This window comes from Tachypleus tridentatus, chromosome 12 (genome assembly GCF_004210375.1).
Source record: "Tachypleus tridentatus isolate NWPU-2018 chromosome 12, ASM421037v1, whole genome shotgun sequence".
NCBI classification, from domain to species: domain Eukaryota; kingdom Metazoa; phylum Arthropoda; class Merostomata; order Xiphosura; family Limulidae; genus Tachypleus; species Tachypleus tridentatus.
Window position 1 is genome coordinate 104,947,320 of NC_134836.1, and position 19,260 is coordinate 104,966,579.

The 19,260-nt window shown below is 30.3% G+C and overlaps 1 protein-coding gene across 4 annotated transcripts in view; it reads right to left on the reverse strand.

The window, feature by feature from the left end:
• Positions 1–19,260, reverse strand: part of Hmt-1 (ABC transporter ATP-binding protein/permease Hmt-1) — a 69,737-nt gene that overhangs the window by 11,516 nt on the left and 38,961 nt on the right. For all 4 annotated transcript variants that reach the window (XM_076471417.1, XM_076471418.1, XM_076471419.1 and 1 more), the window contains 6 exons: positions 15,888–16,093; positions 14,525–14,588; positions 13,896–13,981; positions 8,516–8,573; positions 3,139–3,243; positions 1,187–1,260 (listed from right to left, as the gene is read on the reverse strand). In XM_076471417.1, the coding sequence (XP_076327532.1) occupies positions 1,187–1,260; positions 3,139–3,243; positions 8,516–8,573; positions 13,896–13,981; positions 14,525–14,588; positions 15,888–16,093 (593 nt within the window). The remainder of the gene's footprint in view (positions 1–1,186; positions 1,261–3,138; positions 3,244–8,515; positions 8,574–13,895; positions 13,982–14,524; positions 14,589–15,887; positions 16,094–19,260) is intronic.

A 19,260-nucleotide genomic window follows, 5' to 3' on the forward strand; every position in this document is an offset into this window, starting at 1 on the left:
TCTGCAAAGCGAAGTTCACGCTCACTAGTTGACGTTTGACGTCACTCAACGTCAATAACGAGTATGCCCCCCGTGAGCATCAATAACTGATTGGCATCTCCTGCCCATGGAAGCGATGAGATGACGAATCACATCCTGTGGAATGGCTGTCCACTCAGCCTGCAAAGCTGCTGCAAGCTGAGGTAGAGTCTGCGGTTGTCGCCATCACTGATGTCGGTCCAACTCGTCCCAAAGTTGTTTGATGGGGTTTAAATCTAGTGATCTGGAGGGCCAGGGAAGAACGTTGATGTTGTGGTGTCTCAAAAAGACAGTGGTGAGTCGGGCTGTGTGATGACGGATGTTGTCATGTTGAAAAACGTCATTGATGTTCACCATGATGGGTTGCACATGGGACCTAAGAATCTCGTCGACGTATTGTTGAGCCGTAAGATTCCCTCGAATGTGCAAAAGGTCTGTTCTGGCATTGTAGGCGATGGCAGCCCACATCATGACGCTGCCACCACCAAATCTGTCAACATCCTGCACACGAGGTCTGCCAGATCATGGATGGTGACGAGTTGATCCATGTTGTTGGTGACGATTCCATAGCCTTGTGATGGTGCTTGGGTGGACATTCACAGCTCTGGCAACATCTGATCGAGATTCGCCTGCTTCCAAGCGACCAATGGCGTTGTTGCGTTGGGCTTCAGTCAGTCTTGGCGTAACTGTATTGCGTGTCGGTGGCTTAACACTGAGCTATGGAAACCGAGAACCCGTCACTTTTATAGGGATTTTGCACATGTTGCACTTGCAGATCTCTCAAACAAATTTATTGGACACGAATGCATTTTGGTGAAAAATCCAATGTTTTCCTCCATTTTCAAATTGCACAACTTTTATTGTCATTTTGGTCTGACAATCAGTGCCTTAACACGTGTAACATCACATACTCTGAGCTTGTAACGTTATTACATATATTTCTCTTTAAAATAAAAAAAATATCCCTTTTGCATTTCTTGTTTTGAAGAGTATATTTCATTAACATACAAACAATGAACAAACGGAAAACATTTATGTAAGCATAGTTAAGAGATTCTCAATCAAATTTTGATAAAAACATTAAGTAGTATGATTGAAGTTAAGAAAAACTTCCACCTTGCTGTTGAAATTCATAGAGAGAACTTAGAACTGCACATATTTTTCTCACCTGATGTCATTGTTGAAAAGAACAGTGTCTTGAGGTACTACTCCAATGTGTTTTCTTAAGGATTTCTGTGTCACCTGGTGTGTATCAAAATGAATTAAAATGCATATCTAGAATTTCCTATGTACTGTATTTTCCCCAATATAATGTGGACTCCATTTTGAAATATTAAATTAAAAAAAAAAAGTGTGCATTTTTTTGGTTTTTTTTGCACATTAGTTTTACAAACTGTATTAAAGAGTTTCTAAATACAGTAAACAACTATCAATCTATTAAACACTTTTGGAAAGCTTTCACTGAAATGTTGTGTGTGTGTCAATTTTATAAAATTTATTGAAAATTTTTACATGGTAATACACTACACTAATCATTCATCTTCACATAAGTTTTCATCATCATATTTGATATCCTTTCACCTTTGTTTCATTCTCTTCTGATCAACACAGCACACCATCACCCATCCCATCCATTGCATTGGATACGCAACATTTTTTGATACCTTTAATGATACTTCAATAATTTTAAGTGGTAACTTCTAGTAAAATACATTAACAAAATTCAAAATGCATCAATATAATGCAGTATTTGGAAGATAAAAAGCACATCACAGTCAGACATTTATAATACTTTTGTTTCAAACCTTACATCTTCCCCAAATATCAAGATTACTTCCAGTACATAACATTGTCAATAAACATAACCAATCAACTAATTTTTGTACATTTTAACTTAATTGCACAGGAATTTTGACAATAGTTGTAAATTTACATAGTATATTTTCATTAAATATGGCAAGTGATTATTAACTACTAAAGTCTGTTGTGCAAAAAATTCAAATGAGTTGTTGAGTTTAAAATATGCCTATAAAATATAACTGATAAGTTGGAGTGCAAGATATTCATAAGATGTTCAAATTATCTGTCTCTCATACAGTTTTTTACTGGTACTATTGCCTCAACAACTCTGTAGATGCATAACAAACATTGTTTTAGTATTCTTGTATGTGGTATTGTTTCTTCTCTAACATGAATTGTTGCAAAATCAACAATGTAAGGTAAAATGAAAGGGTAACAACCATGTATATAGGGTGTTAATAAAAATAATTATTGTACATTCATAACTTTTTATTCTTTAAAGAAAAACATATTTAGAGCTACTTTAAAGCTAACAACCAATCTAACTCAGAGCTTTTGTCAACAATTATCTGAGTTAAAAGTAATTTCAGTGGTCAGGAAATGAAAACATTCAAGCTTTTTCAGATAACAAAACCTTTACTATAACCAGTTGGAAACTGCAGTTTCAAACAATGCCAGCTCCCTTCAGTACAGCTTGTTGAAATGATATAAACTTGCTCAACAGAGTTTTATATGGTTTTACATGTTGAAGATGGCTTGGTGTAGTTCTAGATACCAACAGAACTATAATCTCACTGATTAAACAAAAAAGGATTTGAGGTTATACAAATTTCCAGGTAAACTTAGTAGTCACATTGACCTCATATATTGGTAGTGTAAATTACAAAATGAAAAAGAATGTTAGTTGTTAGAAACATTACACTATTCTGAATTTTAATTTAATGAATTTTTTTTAAATGTAAGTTTGTTTGTTCTGAATTTCGCAAAAAACTATACAAGGGCTATCTGCACTAGCTATCCATAATTTTGCAGTGTAAGACTAGAAGGAAGGCAGCTAGTTATCACCACCCATCACCAACTCTTGGGCTACTCTTTTACCAACGAATAGTGGGATTAACAGTCACATTATAATATTTCCACTGCTGAAAGGGCGAGCATGTTTGCTGCAACGGGGATTCGAACCTGTGACCTTCAGATTACCAGTCAAATGCTTTAACCATCTGGCCATGCCGGGCCTTAATGTAAATATGAAAAATAAGTCCATATATATATATATAAATTTTTTTACATGTGTAAAATTTGTGTAGAAATTTGAAATACCTTTGATATATTCTGGCCATCTATAGTGATCTCACCAGAGCAGGTATCATAGAAGCGAAACAATAAACGAACAATTGTTGTTTTCCCACTACCTGAAGGACCAACCTAGAAGAAATAATAATAATAAAAAATTGTGTGAAAATCATCAGAACTTATGTATTGGTTTTACTTATGAAAGAAACTAAAGGCAGAAATAAATACATTTATTATCTTGGAAAAATGAGATTAATATTCACAGACAAACACACAAAACATAATAAGCTCTTTGCTCTCTTTTGATACAGTTGTATGTAAAATTGTTTTTTGGTCAGTCAAAATATAATAAAAAACCAAAAACATTACAAGGACTATTTAATGATAATATATGGTCAGGAAAAAAAAAAGCAACTGTTTGCTGTAACTTATTAGTTAAGTAATGTTAATTGATGTTTCCTAAAGAAAAATTAAAATAGGTAGTTGTTTGGACTCAGATCTAGAAATGTACTGCTTTCAGTGGAGTTATGTTTATAATATGTATAACCCCATTTTCATATGCTTTTGAGGTTACTAAAGAAAAGTGCCAGACTTTCCAAGTCTATTGGTCCAGCAACTTTTCTGGCACTATTTGTAAACTGAGTAAAAGTGAACTACACAAACTGTAAGTTTATTGCAATTACATATTTATAACTTTTCAAATTCAGTTTGGATTGACTAAAAGTGAAGTACAGTAATTAATAACACTTGTACATTACAAGTACCAGATAATTAAATCTAGGAAAAACTTTATACTATGTCATAAAAAAATTTGATCCTGAGCCACTAATTAGTGGAGTGAACCCTCAAATTCAGTGTTACTGTTAAGGCCAAACATTCAGACCAGTTCTCTGGCCTTTATTCTTCAATATCTGAATTACTCATACCATATAAATCAGAGAAGATGTCAGATTGAGAAAGCAACTCAAGTTTTGCAATAATTTACTAGAAGTACATGCAAATTGGGCATACAATCTAAAGTAATAAATGATACTACATTTCATACCAAAAGTACATATATGAGGAAGAATTCTAACAACTTTGCTCCACAACATAAAATTATCAAAAAACACATCTTACTCCTCATGAAATGATTGGATAGATGATAAATATAATTTGAAATGCCACTTACTTAGCTTGCCATAACATGACCCTGGTTTTCCTTATGAGCTAACAATTATAAAATGTAACCACACATATTTCATCACAACACTGTAAGAAATACAATACTCTTTAGTTATGTTTCACCTTAAACATGCTGGTGTATGAGTCATAAAACACAGTACATCAGTATTTAAGATGAAGTACAAGATTAAAAATCACGCAACTTTCATTTCGTCTTTTAAGACAGTGAAATGAAAATTTATTCAAGACTTAAAGTTATCAATTTATTCTAAAAGTGGTATAATCAGTATCATTTAAATCTGCACAAGCATTCAGCAAGTATATTTTAAATATATATCAAAGGTTCATGAATACATAAACATGATTTTTGGATAAGGGAAATAGGTTTTTTGGGTACCTACTCTGCTGTCTATGTACTAAAAGTGTTAATATACAAAGCAATGTCTATATATGTACTAAAAGTGTTAATATACAAAGCAATGTCTATATATGTACTAAAAGTGTTAATATACAAAGCAATGTCTATATATGTACTAAAAGTGTTAATATACAAAGCAATGTCTATATATGTACTAAAAGTGTTAATATACAAAGCAAAAATGTCTATATATACTAAAAGTGTTAATATACAAAGCAATGTCTATATATGTACTAAAAGTGTTATATAGTGTTAATATACAAAGCAATGTCTATATATATACTAAAAGTGTTAATATACAAACATATATATGTACTAAAAGTGTAATATACAAAGCAATGTCTATATATGTAACTAAAAGTGTTAATATACAAAGCAATGTCTATATATATATGTACTAAAAGTGTTAATATACTAAAAGTGTTAATATACAAAGCAATGTCTATATATGTACTAAAAGTGTTAATATAAGCAATGTCTATATATGTACTAAAAGTGTTAATATACAAAAAGCAATGTCTATATATATGTACTAAAAGTGTTAATATACAAAGCAATGTCTATATATGTCTATATATGTACTAAAAGTGTTAATATACAAAAGCAATGTCTATATATGCAACTAAAAGTATGTACAAAGCAATGTCTATATATGTACTAAAAGTGTTAATATACAAATGTCAATGTCTATATATGTACTAAAAGTGTTAATATACAAAGCAATGTCTATATATGTACTAAAAGTGTTAATATACTAAAAGTGTTAATATACAAAGCAATGTCTATATATATGTACTAAAAGTGTTAAAATAATATACAAAGCAATGTCTATATATGTGTCTATGTACTAAAGTGTTAATATACAAAGCAATGTCTATATATGTACTAAAAGTGTTAATATACAAAGCAATGTCTATATATATGTACTAAAAGTGTTAATATACAATGTCTATATATGCAATGTCTATATATGTACTAAAAGTGTTAATATACAAAAAAGCAATGTCTATATATGTACTAAATTAAAAAGTGTTAATATACAAAGCAATGTCTATATATGTACTAAAAGTGTTAATATACAAAGCAAGTGTTAATATATGCAACTATATATACTAAAAGTGTTATGTTAATAAGCAATGTCTATATATGTACTAAAAGTGTTAATATACAAAGCAATGTCTATATATATGTACTAAAAGTGTTAATATACAAAGCAATGTCTATATATGTACTAAAAGTGTAATATATGTACAATGTATATATATATACTAAAAGTGTTAATATACAATGTAATGTCTATATATGTACTAAAAGTGTTAATATACAAAGCAATGTCTATATATGTACTAAAAGTGTTAATATACAAAGCAATGTCTATATATGTACTAAAAGTGTTAATATACAGTACTAAAAGCAAGTCAATGTCTATATATGTACTAAAAGTGTTAATATACAAAGCAATGTCTATATATGTACTAAAAGTGTTAATATACAAAGCAATGTCTATATATGTACTAAAAGTGTTAATATACAAAGCAATGTCTATATATGTACTAAAAGTGTTAATATACAAAGCAATGTCTATATATGTACTAAAAGTGTTAATATACAAAGCAATGTCTATATATGTACTAAAAGTGTTAATATACAAAGCAATGTCCATAAATTATTAACTTGTTGGTTAAGCTTTTTTTTACCCACAGAATCATAACCCAGTAATCTGCCAACAAATGTCATATGTGAGACTACAACAGTAATCAGTGTGTTGCATGTCAATTATCTATTTGTGATCCAATGTCAGAGGTTGCTGTTTGAGCTCAGATTTAAAGAAAGTGTCAGTCATGGAATGTTCAAATGCTGTGTGCTAAATTGGACCATGTTGGAATGTTAGTTTTTACCTATGCACATTCAGAATTGCATTTTTTACACATTTAATGTAGTGTTGAAAAGCTCAATATGTTGATTATATGATGTTATATAAATTTTTAAGTCCAAGAAATCTGACAGTAAATGACAGAATGCTTGCATCTGGCTAGTATTAAGTGCTGTCTGAAGGATTATTTTGAAATGTATCCAATAACTTTAGTTATACTGGAATTACATATTCGAATATGTGAGTTTACAAAAATCAGTACTTTTATAAAAAGGAAGTTTTTCTACTGCCTTTTGAAATATACTTGTTTTATGAACATGGGTATGAATACAGCATCAAATGTGTTGTAATGTGAATGATTAAAACAAGAGCACTCGTTTGTTGTGCAAGAGGTATGTGTTCAAATCCAAGATGAGAAAGTAAGATTAAAATTACTACAAGAAGAGATTCTCAGGGTTGTGAGTTTACCATTAATTGAGTGAAAGATTTTTTTGTAGTAATTCCTCAAAATCATCGAGAACTCATGCATACCAAGCAGGTGGTCTACAAACTTAGCTAAATGGTTAACCTACTAGCAACTACTATTAAAGCATTTTTAAACACTAAAACAACTACAAATGTTGATCATAAATGTAAGACTTAATTTTGTAAATACAAATTATATTGTTGAAATCATAAAAAAAATTTAATGCCTTTAATTAGTACAATGATTTTGTTAATTTGTTTATTGGTTCTTTGATACAGTATTAATAGATGCATTAAAAGTCTTGATTATTAAAGTGAAAAACATAGCTCTTGTACCAAAATTAAAAAATTGAAGAATTAAATACACATACAAACATAAAATTTAGTTCAATAACACATAAAAAAGTGATTAAATATACACTTCAAGAAAAGAAAAGCAAAAGGGACATTTTTTTATTTTAAAGAGAAATATATGTAATAACATTACAAGCTCAGAGTATGTGATGGTACACGTGTTAAGGCACTGATTGTCAGACCAAAATGACAATAAAAGTTGTGCTCTTTGAAAACAGAGGAAAACATAGGATTTTTCGCCAAAACGCATTTGTGTCCAATAAATTTGTTTGAGAGATCTGCATGTTCTGCAGGTGCAACATGTGCAAATTCCTATAAAAGTGATGGGTTCTCGGTTTCCATAGCTCAGTGTTAAGCCACCGACACGCAATACAGTTACGCCAAGACTGACTGAAGCACAATGCAACAATGCTATTGGTCGCTTGGAAGCATCACCTTCGAGATAGGACCACCACTACGACATCCACTGCCTCAACCATACCAGGGCTGCATAGGATTTCTGATCAGACCGTACGCAACTTTAGACGAAATTCTTAGGCCCCATGTGCAACCCATCATGGTGAACGTCAACGACGTTTTACAACATGACAACGCCTGTCTTCACACAGCCCGACTCACCACTGTCTTCTTGAGACACCACAACATCAACGTTCTTCCCTGGCCCTCCAGATCACCAGATTTAAACCCCATCGAACATCTTTGGGACGAGTTGGACCAACGTTTGCGACGGAGACAACCTCAACCGCAGACTCCACCTCAGCTTGCAGCAGCTTTGCAGGCTGAGTGGACAGCTATTCCACAGGATGTGATTCGTCATCTCATCGTTTTCATGGGCTGGAGATGCCAAGCAGTTATTGATGCTTACGGGGGCATACTCGTTATTGACGTTGAGTGACGTTAAACTTCACCTAGTGAGCGTGGACTTCGCCTTTGCAGACTTTGGATGTTCAGCAGTGAATGTGCAAAGTTTCACACATGTCATACAGAACTACCCGGAATAAACTCGTTAACAATATGTCTCAAATTTTGCCTTTTGCATTTCTTTTTTTGAAGAGTATATTTTCAACAGTTCTTCCTGTGAATTAAAACTCACGTAAAAACAAAACCACTAAGTGAATAATCAAACTTACCAAAGCTACAGTTTTTCCCTGTGGTACAACGAAACTAACATTTTTCAAAACAAGTCTCCTGTAAAAATGTTTATGTTTATTAATTAAGTTACACATGAAAATTTCCATTACTTCATTATATTTTAATATCAATTAAAAATCTAGAAACTAATGGACTGAGCTGAGAAATTTCATGGTCAACGAAAAACATTTTAGCTATAAATTAAATGGATGTACTGAATGATTAAAAATATATGGAAATTAAAAAAAATAACTGAGAAACATTAGGCAGTCATAGATTAAAATGAAAATAAAGGGTTGAAAAAACTTAAACTTTCATCTTCTTGAAGGTAAAAGAATTATTGGCAAAGATATGAGAGCTGCAGTAAGAAATATTCACATTTAGACAGTTAATATATCATGCAAAACCCACAATGATGTCTGATGACTAAACATATATGGTAAGCTCAAATGAAGATAAACTTTGCAATAATTCACTCATTCAGAAGCATTACAGAATAAAAAAGTCACACTCTGCAACATGTCTTTCAAAATGAATTATCACTGATATGTTATCTCTTTTACATTTTCTGCCTACATATTTATGTATGGTAGACATTATTTCCACCCACAAATGTATGCCAAGTATGTTCATTTCCACCCATATTTTTACACATGCTAAATATCATTTATACCCATATTTTTACACATGCTAAATATCATGGAAGGGATTTTTCTAGTGGATAAGAGTTTAAGCTAATCATTATTCTACAAAAGTCTGTATTTGTCAGTTTATGTAAACTCTTGAACCAATTGTTTACATGTACTTCCAAGGCCTCCTGATGACTGACAAAATGTTCCAATGTGAAAACATATGGGTTCTTATGCCTTCTCCTTGCATTAAAATGGTGCATCAGCTAGTTTTACAAAACAGACATACATCAAATACTTTAAAAACCAATTTCTTTTTTAGAAATAAAAAATCAATCAGTCATTCAGTAGTTTCTTACAGCAGTTATAAACTTGAATATCGTGTTATTTTCAAATTTATATATACCTTTTTTTATATTATAGTTATATAAAAAAGAAACAATTATGAAACTAACACATTTTTCATTCCTAACAAATATTACTAAAAGGAAGTTAATGTTTAGCAGGTATTAAAAATAATTCTTAATTAGCAAAACACATACATATATTAGACTTTTCAGTTTGGTCACTCCAGTTAAAATATTGTTTTATAATCAAATGTTGTTGGTCTATTTATAAAAATAAGAACACTAAAAATAGGATATAAACTCTCCAGTTTTTAGAATGTTTTAAAACAGACTACCATGCTTACATTTTTAGCTCTCTGTATATAGCATCAAAATTACACAAATAAAATAATTTTGTGGAAACAACACCAGTTGTAATGATGCATAATGAATATGCTAACAACAGTTCTGATAAAGAAATACAATACTACTAGTTTTTTAAAGATGCTATTTGTTCTTTAAGATATTTGAAACTGAAATCAAATGCAAGGCAATTACATATACTTAGCATATTAAACGTTTTTGTTTTTTAATAAGTAATAAAATTGGCCTGCAAACAATGACTATACATAAAGAATGGCCACAAGATATACAATTGTAACTGGCAATCTTTAGACCTAGTGACTTCTAACTTGGTTTTGCACAATTTATATTGCAATAATGATACTGTAATATGTCAATTATTCAATATTATTGTTACTCACACTGTTGTATTCTCTGGAGAAATTCAACAGAAAGTGGAGTTCCTCTGTAACAACATATTCTTACAAGTTATAGAAAGTGGAGTACTGGGTGATTTTTTTTTATCAGGTTATTTTAATAAGTAGAGCAGTGGTGGGTAATATTGTCACTTTAAAGGAAAAGTTGGTCATTAGTATTATATGTACAAATTGTTTTGTTCATGGTGCTTTATGGCAAGAGCCTTATGAGCACTGTATAAAACTGGTGTATGTTTCACTGAATACAATGAAATTAGGATGCATTATTTTTTAAATGAAACATTGCATCAAGGTAGGGTAACATCATCATAGGGAGGCTAATATTGTCACTGAAGTTTTTTCTTGTTGAATGTGTTCATTATTCCCTCCAATTTACTGCCTCATATCATTTTTAATTAAAAGAGTTAACTGTGAATTGTTGTATTTTTATATATATATATATATATAAAATACCATGCTGTCAGGAAAAAGCAATGTTGGCACTAATCTGGAATTCTTTATGAGACTTTCACACACTATATGTGATAATAATCGTTCCCCAGTATTGGTATTGTAACTTAAACTTCATGTTCACATGTGATGTTTCATTTATTTATCTGGAACAATTAAATTGTAAATTGAGAATTTTCAGGATTTTCCTTTGGTCTGCAAAGTGACAACATTATCTGAACATTATATTTTCGGGTGGGCAATATTGTCATGCCCGGTCCTGTCGCATTTCAAGGTCACTTCTCAGGGAAGTTTCCAGCAATCTGTTGTGCATTTTCTTAAATGAATAACAGCTGAAGTTTATTGTTCTACTTCTCAATTTTAGTGGAATACAAGTTTTTTCCTTCACTGTGTCCCTTATGAAAACTGCTTATCAAGTTATATTTCCCATGTATCATCAATAGGTAAGGAATTATAAACCATAATACTCACTTTGACTTATTTTCACTCACCATTGACAAACACAATTGTTGGTAAGCAAAACTATCACGCTGAAAATTTTCCCACACTATTAAACTTGTATATTGAATTCCCATTCGTTAATAAATTATTTACGTCATAGGTGACGATATTAGACACCTGACAATATTACCCTCCACTGCTCCAGTTATTCTTTTTATCTATTTATTTATTTGATCTCCAGAATTTAGTAGCTTTCAACAAATGATAGACCCATAAAGTCAGAGCAAAAGTTATAGAAAACATGAGGGATTTCAAGAACTTTAACTAAAAGTATTAAGTTTTTAACTATCATTTCTTTTAAAACAGTTACATTGGACAATATTTTATAAGCCTTTTTTATGTATATGTCATACTAAACTTTCAACTAAAGACCTGCAGGTAATTCTAAAAGCTATAAAGGCTGATCTTCACAGCATAAAAACAAGAACAAAAATTAAAACCTGAGTCATAAAACTCCACACAGAAACATCAAATTACTCAACTGGAATCAAGCTCATAACCACTTTGTGCTTGTTATAGTTTTTATGCTATAATGTTTAAATTAGTGAGCATATATTAACAAAATTTGGCAAATTATCAATAAACATTTCAAGGTTTTCATGTGCGAAATATTAGTTTTATATTAAGTCTTAAGGTTTGCTAAGCAATGTTTTTCTCACATTTTTTTTCTATTTTCATGTTGTCTATCTAACATGCAAGCTACTTCTGAGTTTAAGATTAAAACCACCTATATGCATCAAAAGTTTTAATCATTTATTAGGAAAAATATTTTATATTAAATCTGTTATTTTTCACTAATTAATCTCTATGTGTTTGGTCAATTTGACTGATCTCATAACCACCATAAAAAATTAGGAAATAAATGTAAATTATGCCTTTTATGTTCAGAAATAACTTCAGTTTATATCACAGAAATACTACTGTTCTTTAGACTAAACAGCTCAAATCTCATAACATTATACATTTATTACTTTATTATATTCACCTATCAGCTATGCCTAGCTAACAATACAGAAGTTACAATGTTATTGGATGCAAGAATATAAAACTGACTTTTAGTCTTTACAAAGCAACCTGTATTGGTTGTATTTCATCAGACTAGGATTTTGTAAAATACAGTCACATTACAATACATGTATATAGATTTTTACTGTTTACAAACTTATTTTTTGTAAAACAAAGAACAGTAAATAAAGGAGTAAAACTAAAAAATATTTCTCCTTGTCACGACCTCTGGACCTGTCTGATGCTTGTAATGCTAAGCCTCATAAACTTTTGCATGTGGAGGAAATCAAATCAAATAATTTTTCAGGATCTTATATATACATTTAAAATAACCAGAGGTATCATAAATTACCATATCAACAATACTATAATTTATCACACTTAGTATTTGGGTTGAAAAAATGCAAAATTTCGAGCAGACTACAGACTCAACTTACAAGCTTGAAGTTTTGTTTAAAAACAATGAGATGATGTTATAATACTTGAAGATAGCTGATATGTCATTAAAAGGACATTTTGAGTTTTCAATTGGTTATTCAAATATCATAGATAGAAGTGTATAAAAAGGAGAGTTTCCAAAAATGGAAAAAGGTGAGTGGAGCCACTGTTTAATTAAGCAATATCTCAGCGAATATAAAAGACAATAGTTTCTTGTTTTTTAGCCTAGCTCATTAATATTGGTAACTTCGTCACTAATTCCTACAAAACTGTAGATTTTATATTTTGACATTACAAACATTTAAACTGAACCAGTGCCACATTCAACATACCACATGACACACAAAAATTAATGTTTAGTTGTGCTTTTTTACTATTTAAAGTTAAAAAAATAAATAATGTATTATACTAACATTTGAATTATAATCTATAGTTTGATACCAAACTTGTGAACACAAGTTAATAAAATTGTAATTTAATAAAATGTTGAATGCGAGTCAACAAATACAATGACATAGCCCTTAACCCATGTGGAGAGGGTTAATATTGCATACATTTTTACTGGTAAAACTCAGAACACTTTAGAAAGAACTTTTAGTACAAATTTCAAAGAAAGCATACCAGATTCTTACAATTAAGTATCAACATATGTGTGATACATACATTTCAGTCATTTATATTGGAAGATTCTGAGTACAGAAGGATACAATAACTGTTTCACATTCTGGTTTTGTAGCTCTTAAATAATGCACATGCCAGAATAACAATGTAAAAGTTAAGTACCAGAAAATCAGGACAGCAAGATCACAGATTCAACTCCTTTGACTGGTTGCATAGGTAATTAGAAAGTGGACCAGTCAGTCAGATTTGTATCACCCTTGGATACAGTATAGTTCAAATATTGTTTCCAAGTGGTTGTAAATTAGAAGTAATAATAAAATAGAAATCATATACATTCCAGATATTTTTTTCCCCCACTTTACTCTCAGCTTATTCATGATTAACACAAATGTCAGGCCAATTGGTTTTCTAAGCTTTGCCAGCTTTCAGCATTTAAACCATAAAATTTCATAATAAGACACCTTTTTTCAATTTTCTGTGTAGATAAGCAGCAGGATACTGTATATTTTGTTGATCCAAGTATCAGTGGACTAAATACATCAGAATTATACTACTTTCCTATTAAAAACCTACCTTTTCTATTTCATTATAAGTGAAACCAATTTCTCAGAAAATGAAAATGTTTCTTACTCTGGTGTATAATAGAAGCAGACATCTTTAAATTCTATGTCTCCTTTAATAATTCTTAGACTTGGAGCATTAACTTCATCTTTAACCTAAAAAATAAAAAGTTAAAGACAGTAAATACTGTAGAGAATTAATCATAAAAATATCATAAATTAGTTTTGAGCAACATTATTCATTTTTAAAGAACGAATTAATGCTTACAAATGAAAATAAAAACATAGAAACTTATCATTCTAATCTTTAACAAGAAGCAGTTTTTGTGTTATTAGTGAGAAAAGTCTTTTCGAATTTAATTTATTTAGTTTTCACTAGTAATCTTAAGTTAAACCTACATAAACATAAAAATTAGTTCCTGATTAACTAACTATACAGTATTTTACAAAATCAGATAAAAACTAGTCCTAATTGCCTTCTGCAATGATATAATAACTAAATATCTCAGACTTTATCTGGAATGAGTAATGATTAGAGAAAATAAAAATGAACAATAATATAAAGACATTAACTTTCACAAATCAGAACCTGATAATGATGATATACTTAAGAATATTACAGCATTCCACATTCTATTAAACAAAATTTAATAATTTTGAAAGAGTAAAATAGAATAAAAATTTTAAACTAAGTAATACCTCCATTTTTTCTTCAAGTAGATCAAACATATTTTCCATGTCTATGAAGGCTTTCTGAATTAACCTAAAAAAATACAATATTTAGTTTATTTTATTACATATTAATACTGGTTTATTACTTCAGTATGAATGTACATTAAATAGTATAATATATATTAATATACTTAATAATTATACTTAATATATTTATTAAGTGTTAGTAATAATTAATTTTGTGCATATAGTAAAAAAACAAATTTCCATGTATCACACTATAATAGCAGAAATGCCACCTTATATACAGATAGCTATACACACCCCATGAGCAGTCATTTATGCCAGTAATTTGTGATCATGGTATTCATATCTCATTGTAAAGAGTTGTGAAAAAGTGAACATTTTCTTAAAAAAATATTTTTTCTTACAACTACTGCATGGGAAAAATGTTCAGACCATATTCTTTAGTCATATGCAACCCACTGCATCAAAATGATTCAATCTATACCAGCTCACATCTTTCATAAATTTTACTGATATACAATGTAATGTTTTTATACATTACAAATGATAACCTTTGTTGAAAAAATAGGTTTTCAAGAACTCCAATTTTTTAGTACTATATTTAAAAATTTCATCACTAAAGGCAATTAAATCCTCACATACAGTCCTATAGAAAGTCATGTTCTTGTTCTCAGGAGAATACTTTTATTTAAAGCTGTGTTTTATTATAAAAGGTTGTTGCATATATCACGGTTATGTTTTTTAATTAACTGAATCTTGAATACTCAGTCTGAATTTCTTTTATGGATTTGTGTTTGTGGTATCTTTCAACAGATGGCGCTACATTTCATAGGCCTAAATCACCACTTCTAGCCTAGAGATCTTTTTGTATTTCATCACAACAAATGGCACCACTGTATCAGTTATTTTGGTCTCATAAGTAGATAGATATATATAGATAGCCACACTATTAATCCATTATAATGAGATTTTTCTCGTGATAATTATTGTAACATAATGTTCTTAACAATGAAAAACAACAACATTAATTTGAGTTAATTTCTTTAATTTATGTTTAAGAGAAGATAAAAAGCCATCAATTATAAGATATGTTCTTCACTAGTTACTAAAACATGTTTTAAAATTTGTAAAATATTAAGTACATTAATTATTAAACCAACTCCTAACAGGAATATATGTACGATTACACAAACTTGAATTAAGTGTCTTGAATACTTTTCAGTTATGATTCATTAATAATTGAGCACATATTCAGTTACAGAAATGGATTGGATCTCATTTTCTTAGTAAGAAAAAATGCATACAAACATAAAGATAAATATTAATTATTACAGATGTAACATTATTATAATATACATCCTACCTGTAGTATGTTCCAAAATAATTTAACGGAGTATAAAGCTGGAGAATGTATGTACTGAAGAGGACATAGTCACCCACTGTTAAACCTTGACCACTAACCACCAGGTGAGCACAAAACAGAGCACCAGTCATCACACCTAATGTAATGACTGTATTCTGTGATGTGTTGAGCAAATTTAAAGAGGCAGAGGACTTCCATTCTTCTACCTGTTGAGAAACAAATGTTGAGATACTGCACTGTTCGTATAATTAGTATAGGTAAACAAATTATTTTGGTAGAAATACTACTGTTATATAACAACAATAGTGTAAGGCTTGTCAAAAGTGAGGAGGATTTGTTTTTGTTTTTTAATTTTGTGCAAAGCTACTCAAGGTCTATCTGCACTACCCATCCCTAATTTAGCAGTGTAAGACCAGAGGGAAGGCAGCTAGTCATCACTACCCACCACCAACTCTCAAGTTATTTTTACCAACAATTAGTGGGATTGACTGTAGCATTATAACAGCCCCATGGCTCAAAGTGCGAGCATGTTTGGTATGATGGGGATTCGAACCCACGACCCTCAGATTACGAATCAAACGCCTTAACCCAGCTGGCCATGCCAGGCCACAATGAGGAGTAACCATTGTTGAATGATTGGTAAAAAGTATACAATTTAACTAAAACAAATTTGCCTGGAACTCCAAAATGCATCTATTATTTCATTATTTCATCAGTCTTTAAAAATTTTTTAAATAATCACATTTTTAGTACAAACTATACATAAAAAAAGAGAAATGTTATTGGGAACAAAAGGATGTGTGCACTCTGAAAGAAACCTAAAACAGCACTCTCAAGTCTTTTCCTTGCATTTGAAGTCATGAAGTAGAAAACACGGTGTGAACATTCCAACTATTTAGAATGTACAAAAGATAAAAGATATGTGGTAGAAATAAACATTTATCCTTCTTTATGATTTGAGGCCAAATAGGTAGTATACGTGTTAAAATACCAAATAAATATTTATCAACCAACATTTTTCCGACACCTAAAACTTTTTAAACACTGAATATACAATGTAAGTAGTACTAAGCCAACTTGTAGTCTAATTTAAGAATTAGGGTTAATACGTAAATGTGATGCAAGGTTTAGCTGAAATACTACTTGTGAATTAAAACTATTTTGCCATTATATCATTGAAATTAACAAAAAATAAAGAATAAAAAAACCTTTTTCAAACATTAACATGAATATGAAGCATTTAACATAAATACAGTAGCTGGTCAAAGAGCAACCAGGTGATAGTTTTGTTGCTAAGCTATGATGTATACTACTGAGCATTACCAAAAGATCAGAGTGAAAGCATTGCTGATAGTGACAGAGGAAACAAGCCTTTTATAGTCAATATAGTTCATAAGTATAGTTTACCAAATTTAATCAGAAAGAAATTCCCCAATTCTTCCCATGGTAAAATAGTATTCCCAAACCATTTTGTAGTCTATCACTAAATAATAATCAATAATAATAACAATACATGATTGCAAGACATTATTCATGGACATTTTAATAAAGACATGGCAGCCTGTATAGTAAGAATCATGGTTTGTTTAAATGTCAACTTGCACAGTTTCAGTATGTCATGTCCTCAAATTATTGATACCATAAACACAAAAAAGGCAGTTTTATCCATTTGTTTCTGTTAATGTATAATGATTACGTTTTTAAATTTCGATTTAAATTACAAAAATATTATTATAGTGTAAACAACATACATTTTACGATTTGCATTTTATAAAGTTTTCACTTTTAATACACAAACGGAACATACTGTTGTAAAATGTAATATTCTTCAACGAGTACACTTCCTAAATATCCAATATATTATCAAATTAATTTCTTCTGCTATGTGTGTGCACAATAACAAACAAAAACCTATATTTTTCTTGTTGCTATGCATATACTGAAGAAATTCATATTTCCAACACCTTTAAAACACCTGTACATATTAACAAAATCATCCACTGATCCAGAGCACATCATATTATTTTCACATGTGGTTTGAAACTGTGTGCATCAAATAAACATAACTTTGAACTGACATAGCTATATATTAACCAACCAATTATGTTACTGAAAATATTTTTAGGTTTATGCAAGTTTTTTTGTTCATGAGATAGCAAAATTATATACAAAAATAACTTAAGTTGTAAATTCTAATTATACAGACACAAAATATGGCCTGCATATTAAACATCCACAAAATTTACAGTTGTTTGCAATCCTATTCAGTTAAAGTGTACACTTATATTCACTAAAGTTATTGTAATTGGAATATTGCAACTTTATACAAACATGTATGTATCACTGACAGTGATATTGTAATATAATCAAGAATCAAATTTTTTTTTCTTACATAATTTTACTTATTAAATTAAATATAAAAACTGATGTTAAGTAAAACTTTTACTTTTTCACTTTTATTCTGGTATGGAGTATGGTCCTTGAACTTAGAAACAAAGAAAAGCACTAATAATATCGCTTGTATTCAACCACACTTGTACTACACAATCTCCTTACTAATTCCTAGTTCTATCTCAAGTTTGAAAGTCCAGTTCCAAAACACCACCAAAATTAATCCAATTCTGTTAAGTTGTACTGGTTTGTCTTTACCTTCAGTCGTTACTCTTTCTTTTTGTTTGTTCGTTAACATACAGTATATTTTCGTAATATTTATTTGTTTTATTTTTTTGAATTTCGGGCAAAGCTACTCGAGGGCTATCTGTGCTAGCCGTCCCTAATTTAGCAGTGTAAAACTAGAGGGAAGGCAGTTAGTTATCACCACCCACTGCCAACTCTTGGGCTACTCTTTTACCAATGAATAATGGGATGGCCGTCACATTATAATCCCCCCATGACTGAAAAGGTGAGCATGTTTGGTGCGACAGGGATGCAAACCCGCGACCCTCAGATTATGAGTCGCATGCCTTAACCCACCAGGTCATGCTAGGCCTTCATAATATATCATACAGATATCTGACATTAATTTATATATTATGTAAATAAACCTGATATATTTACTATAGTTTATTTGGTAAAAATGATGTATTCAGTGGTGCAGGTACACCCATTTCTCTAAAATATTCATGGACAACAAATAGTGTCATATTCTCAGAAACCCTTACCTGCATAAAATTATCCATGACAAATTTTATATTTTTCAATATCTTCTCAATTTGATTTTTTTCCAAAATTTGTTGTCCCAGAAATACTGATATATTATATTGCTATTCACAATTTGCTTTATATAAGCTTTTTGTAAAAGTTACTGATGACCTTTTACCTGTCTTGAAGATATCGTCTGTCAACAACCCTTGACCAAGCATCATGATGCCAT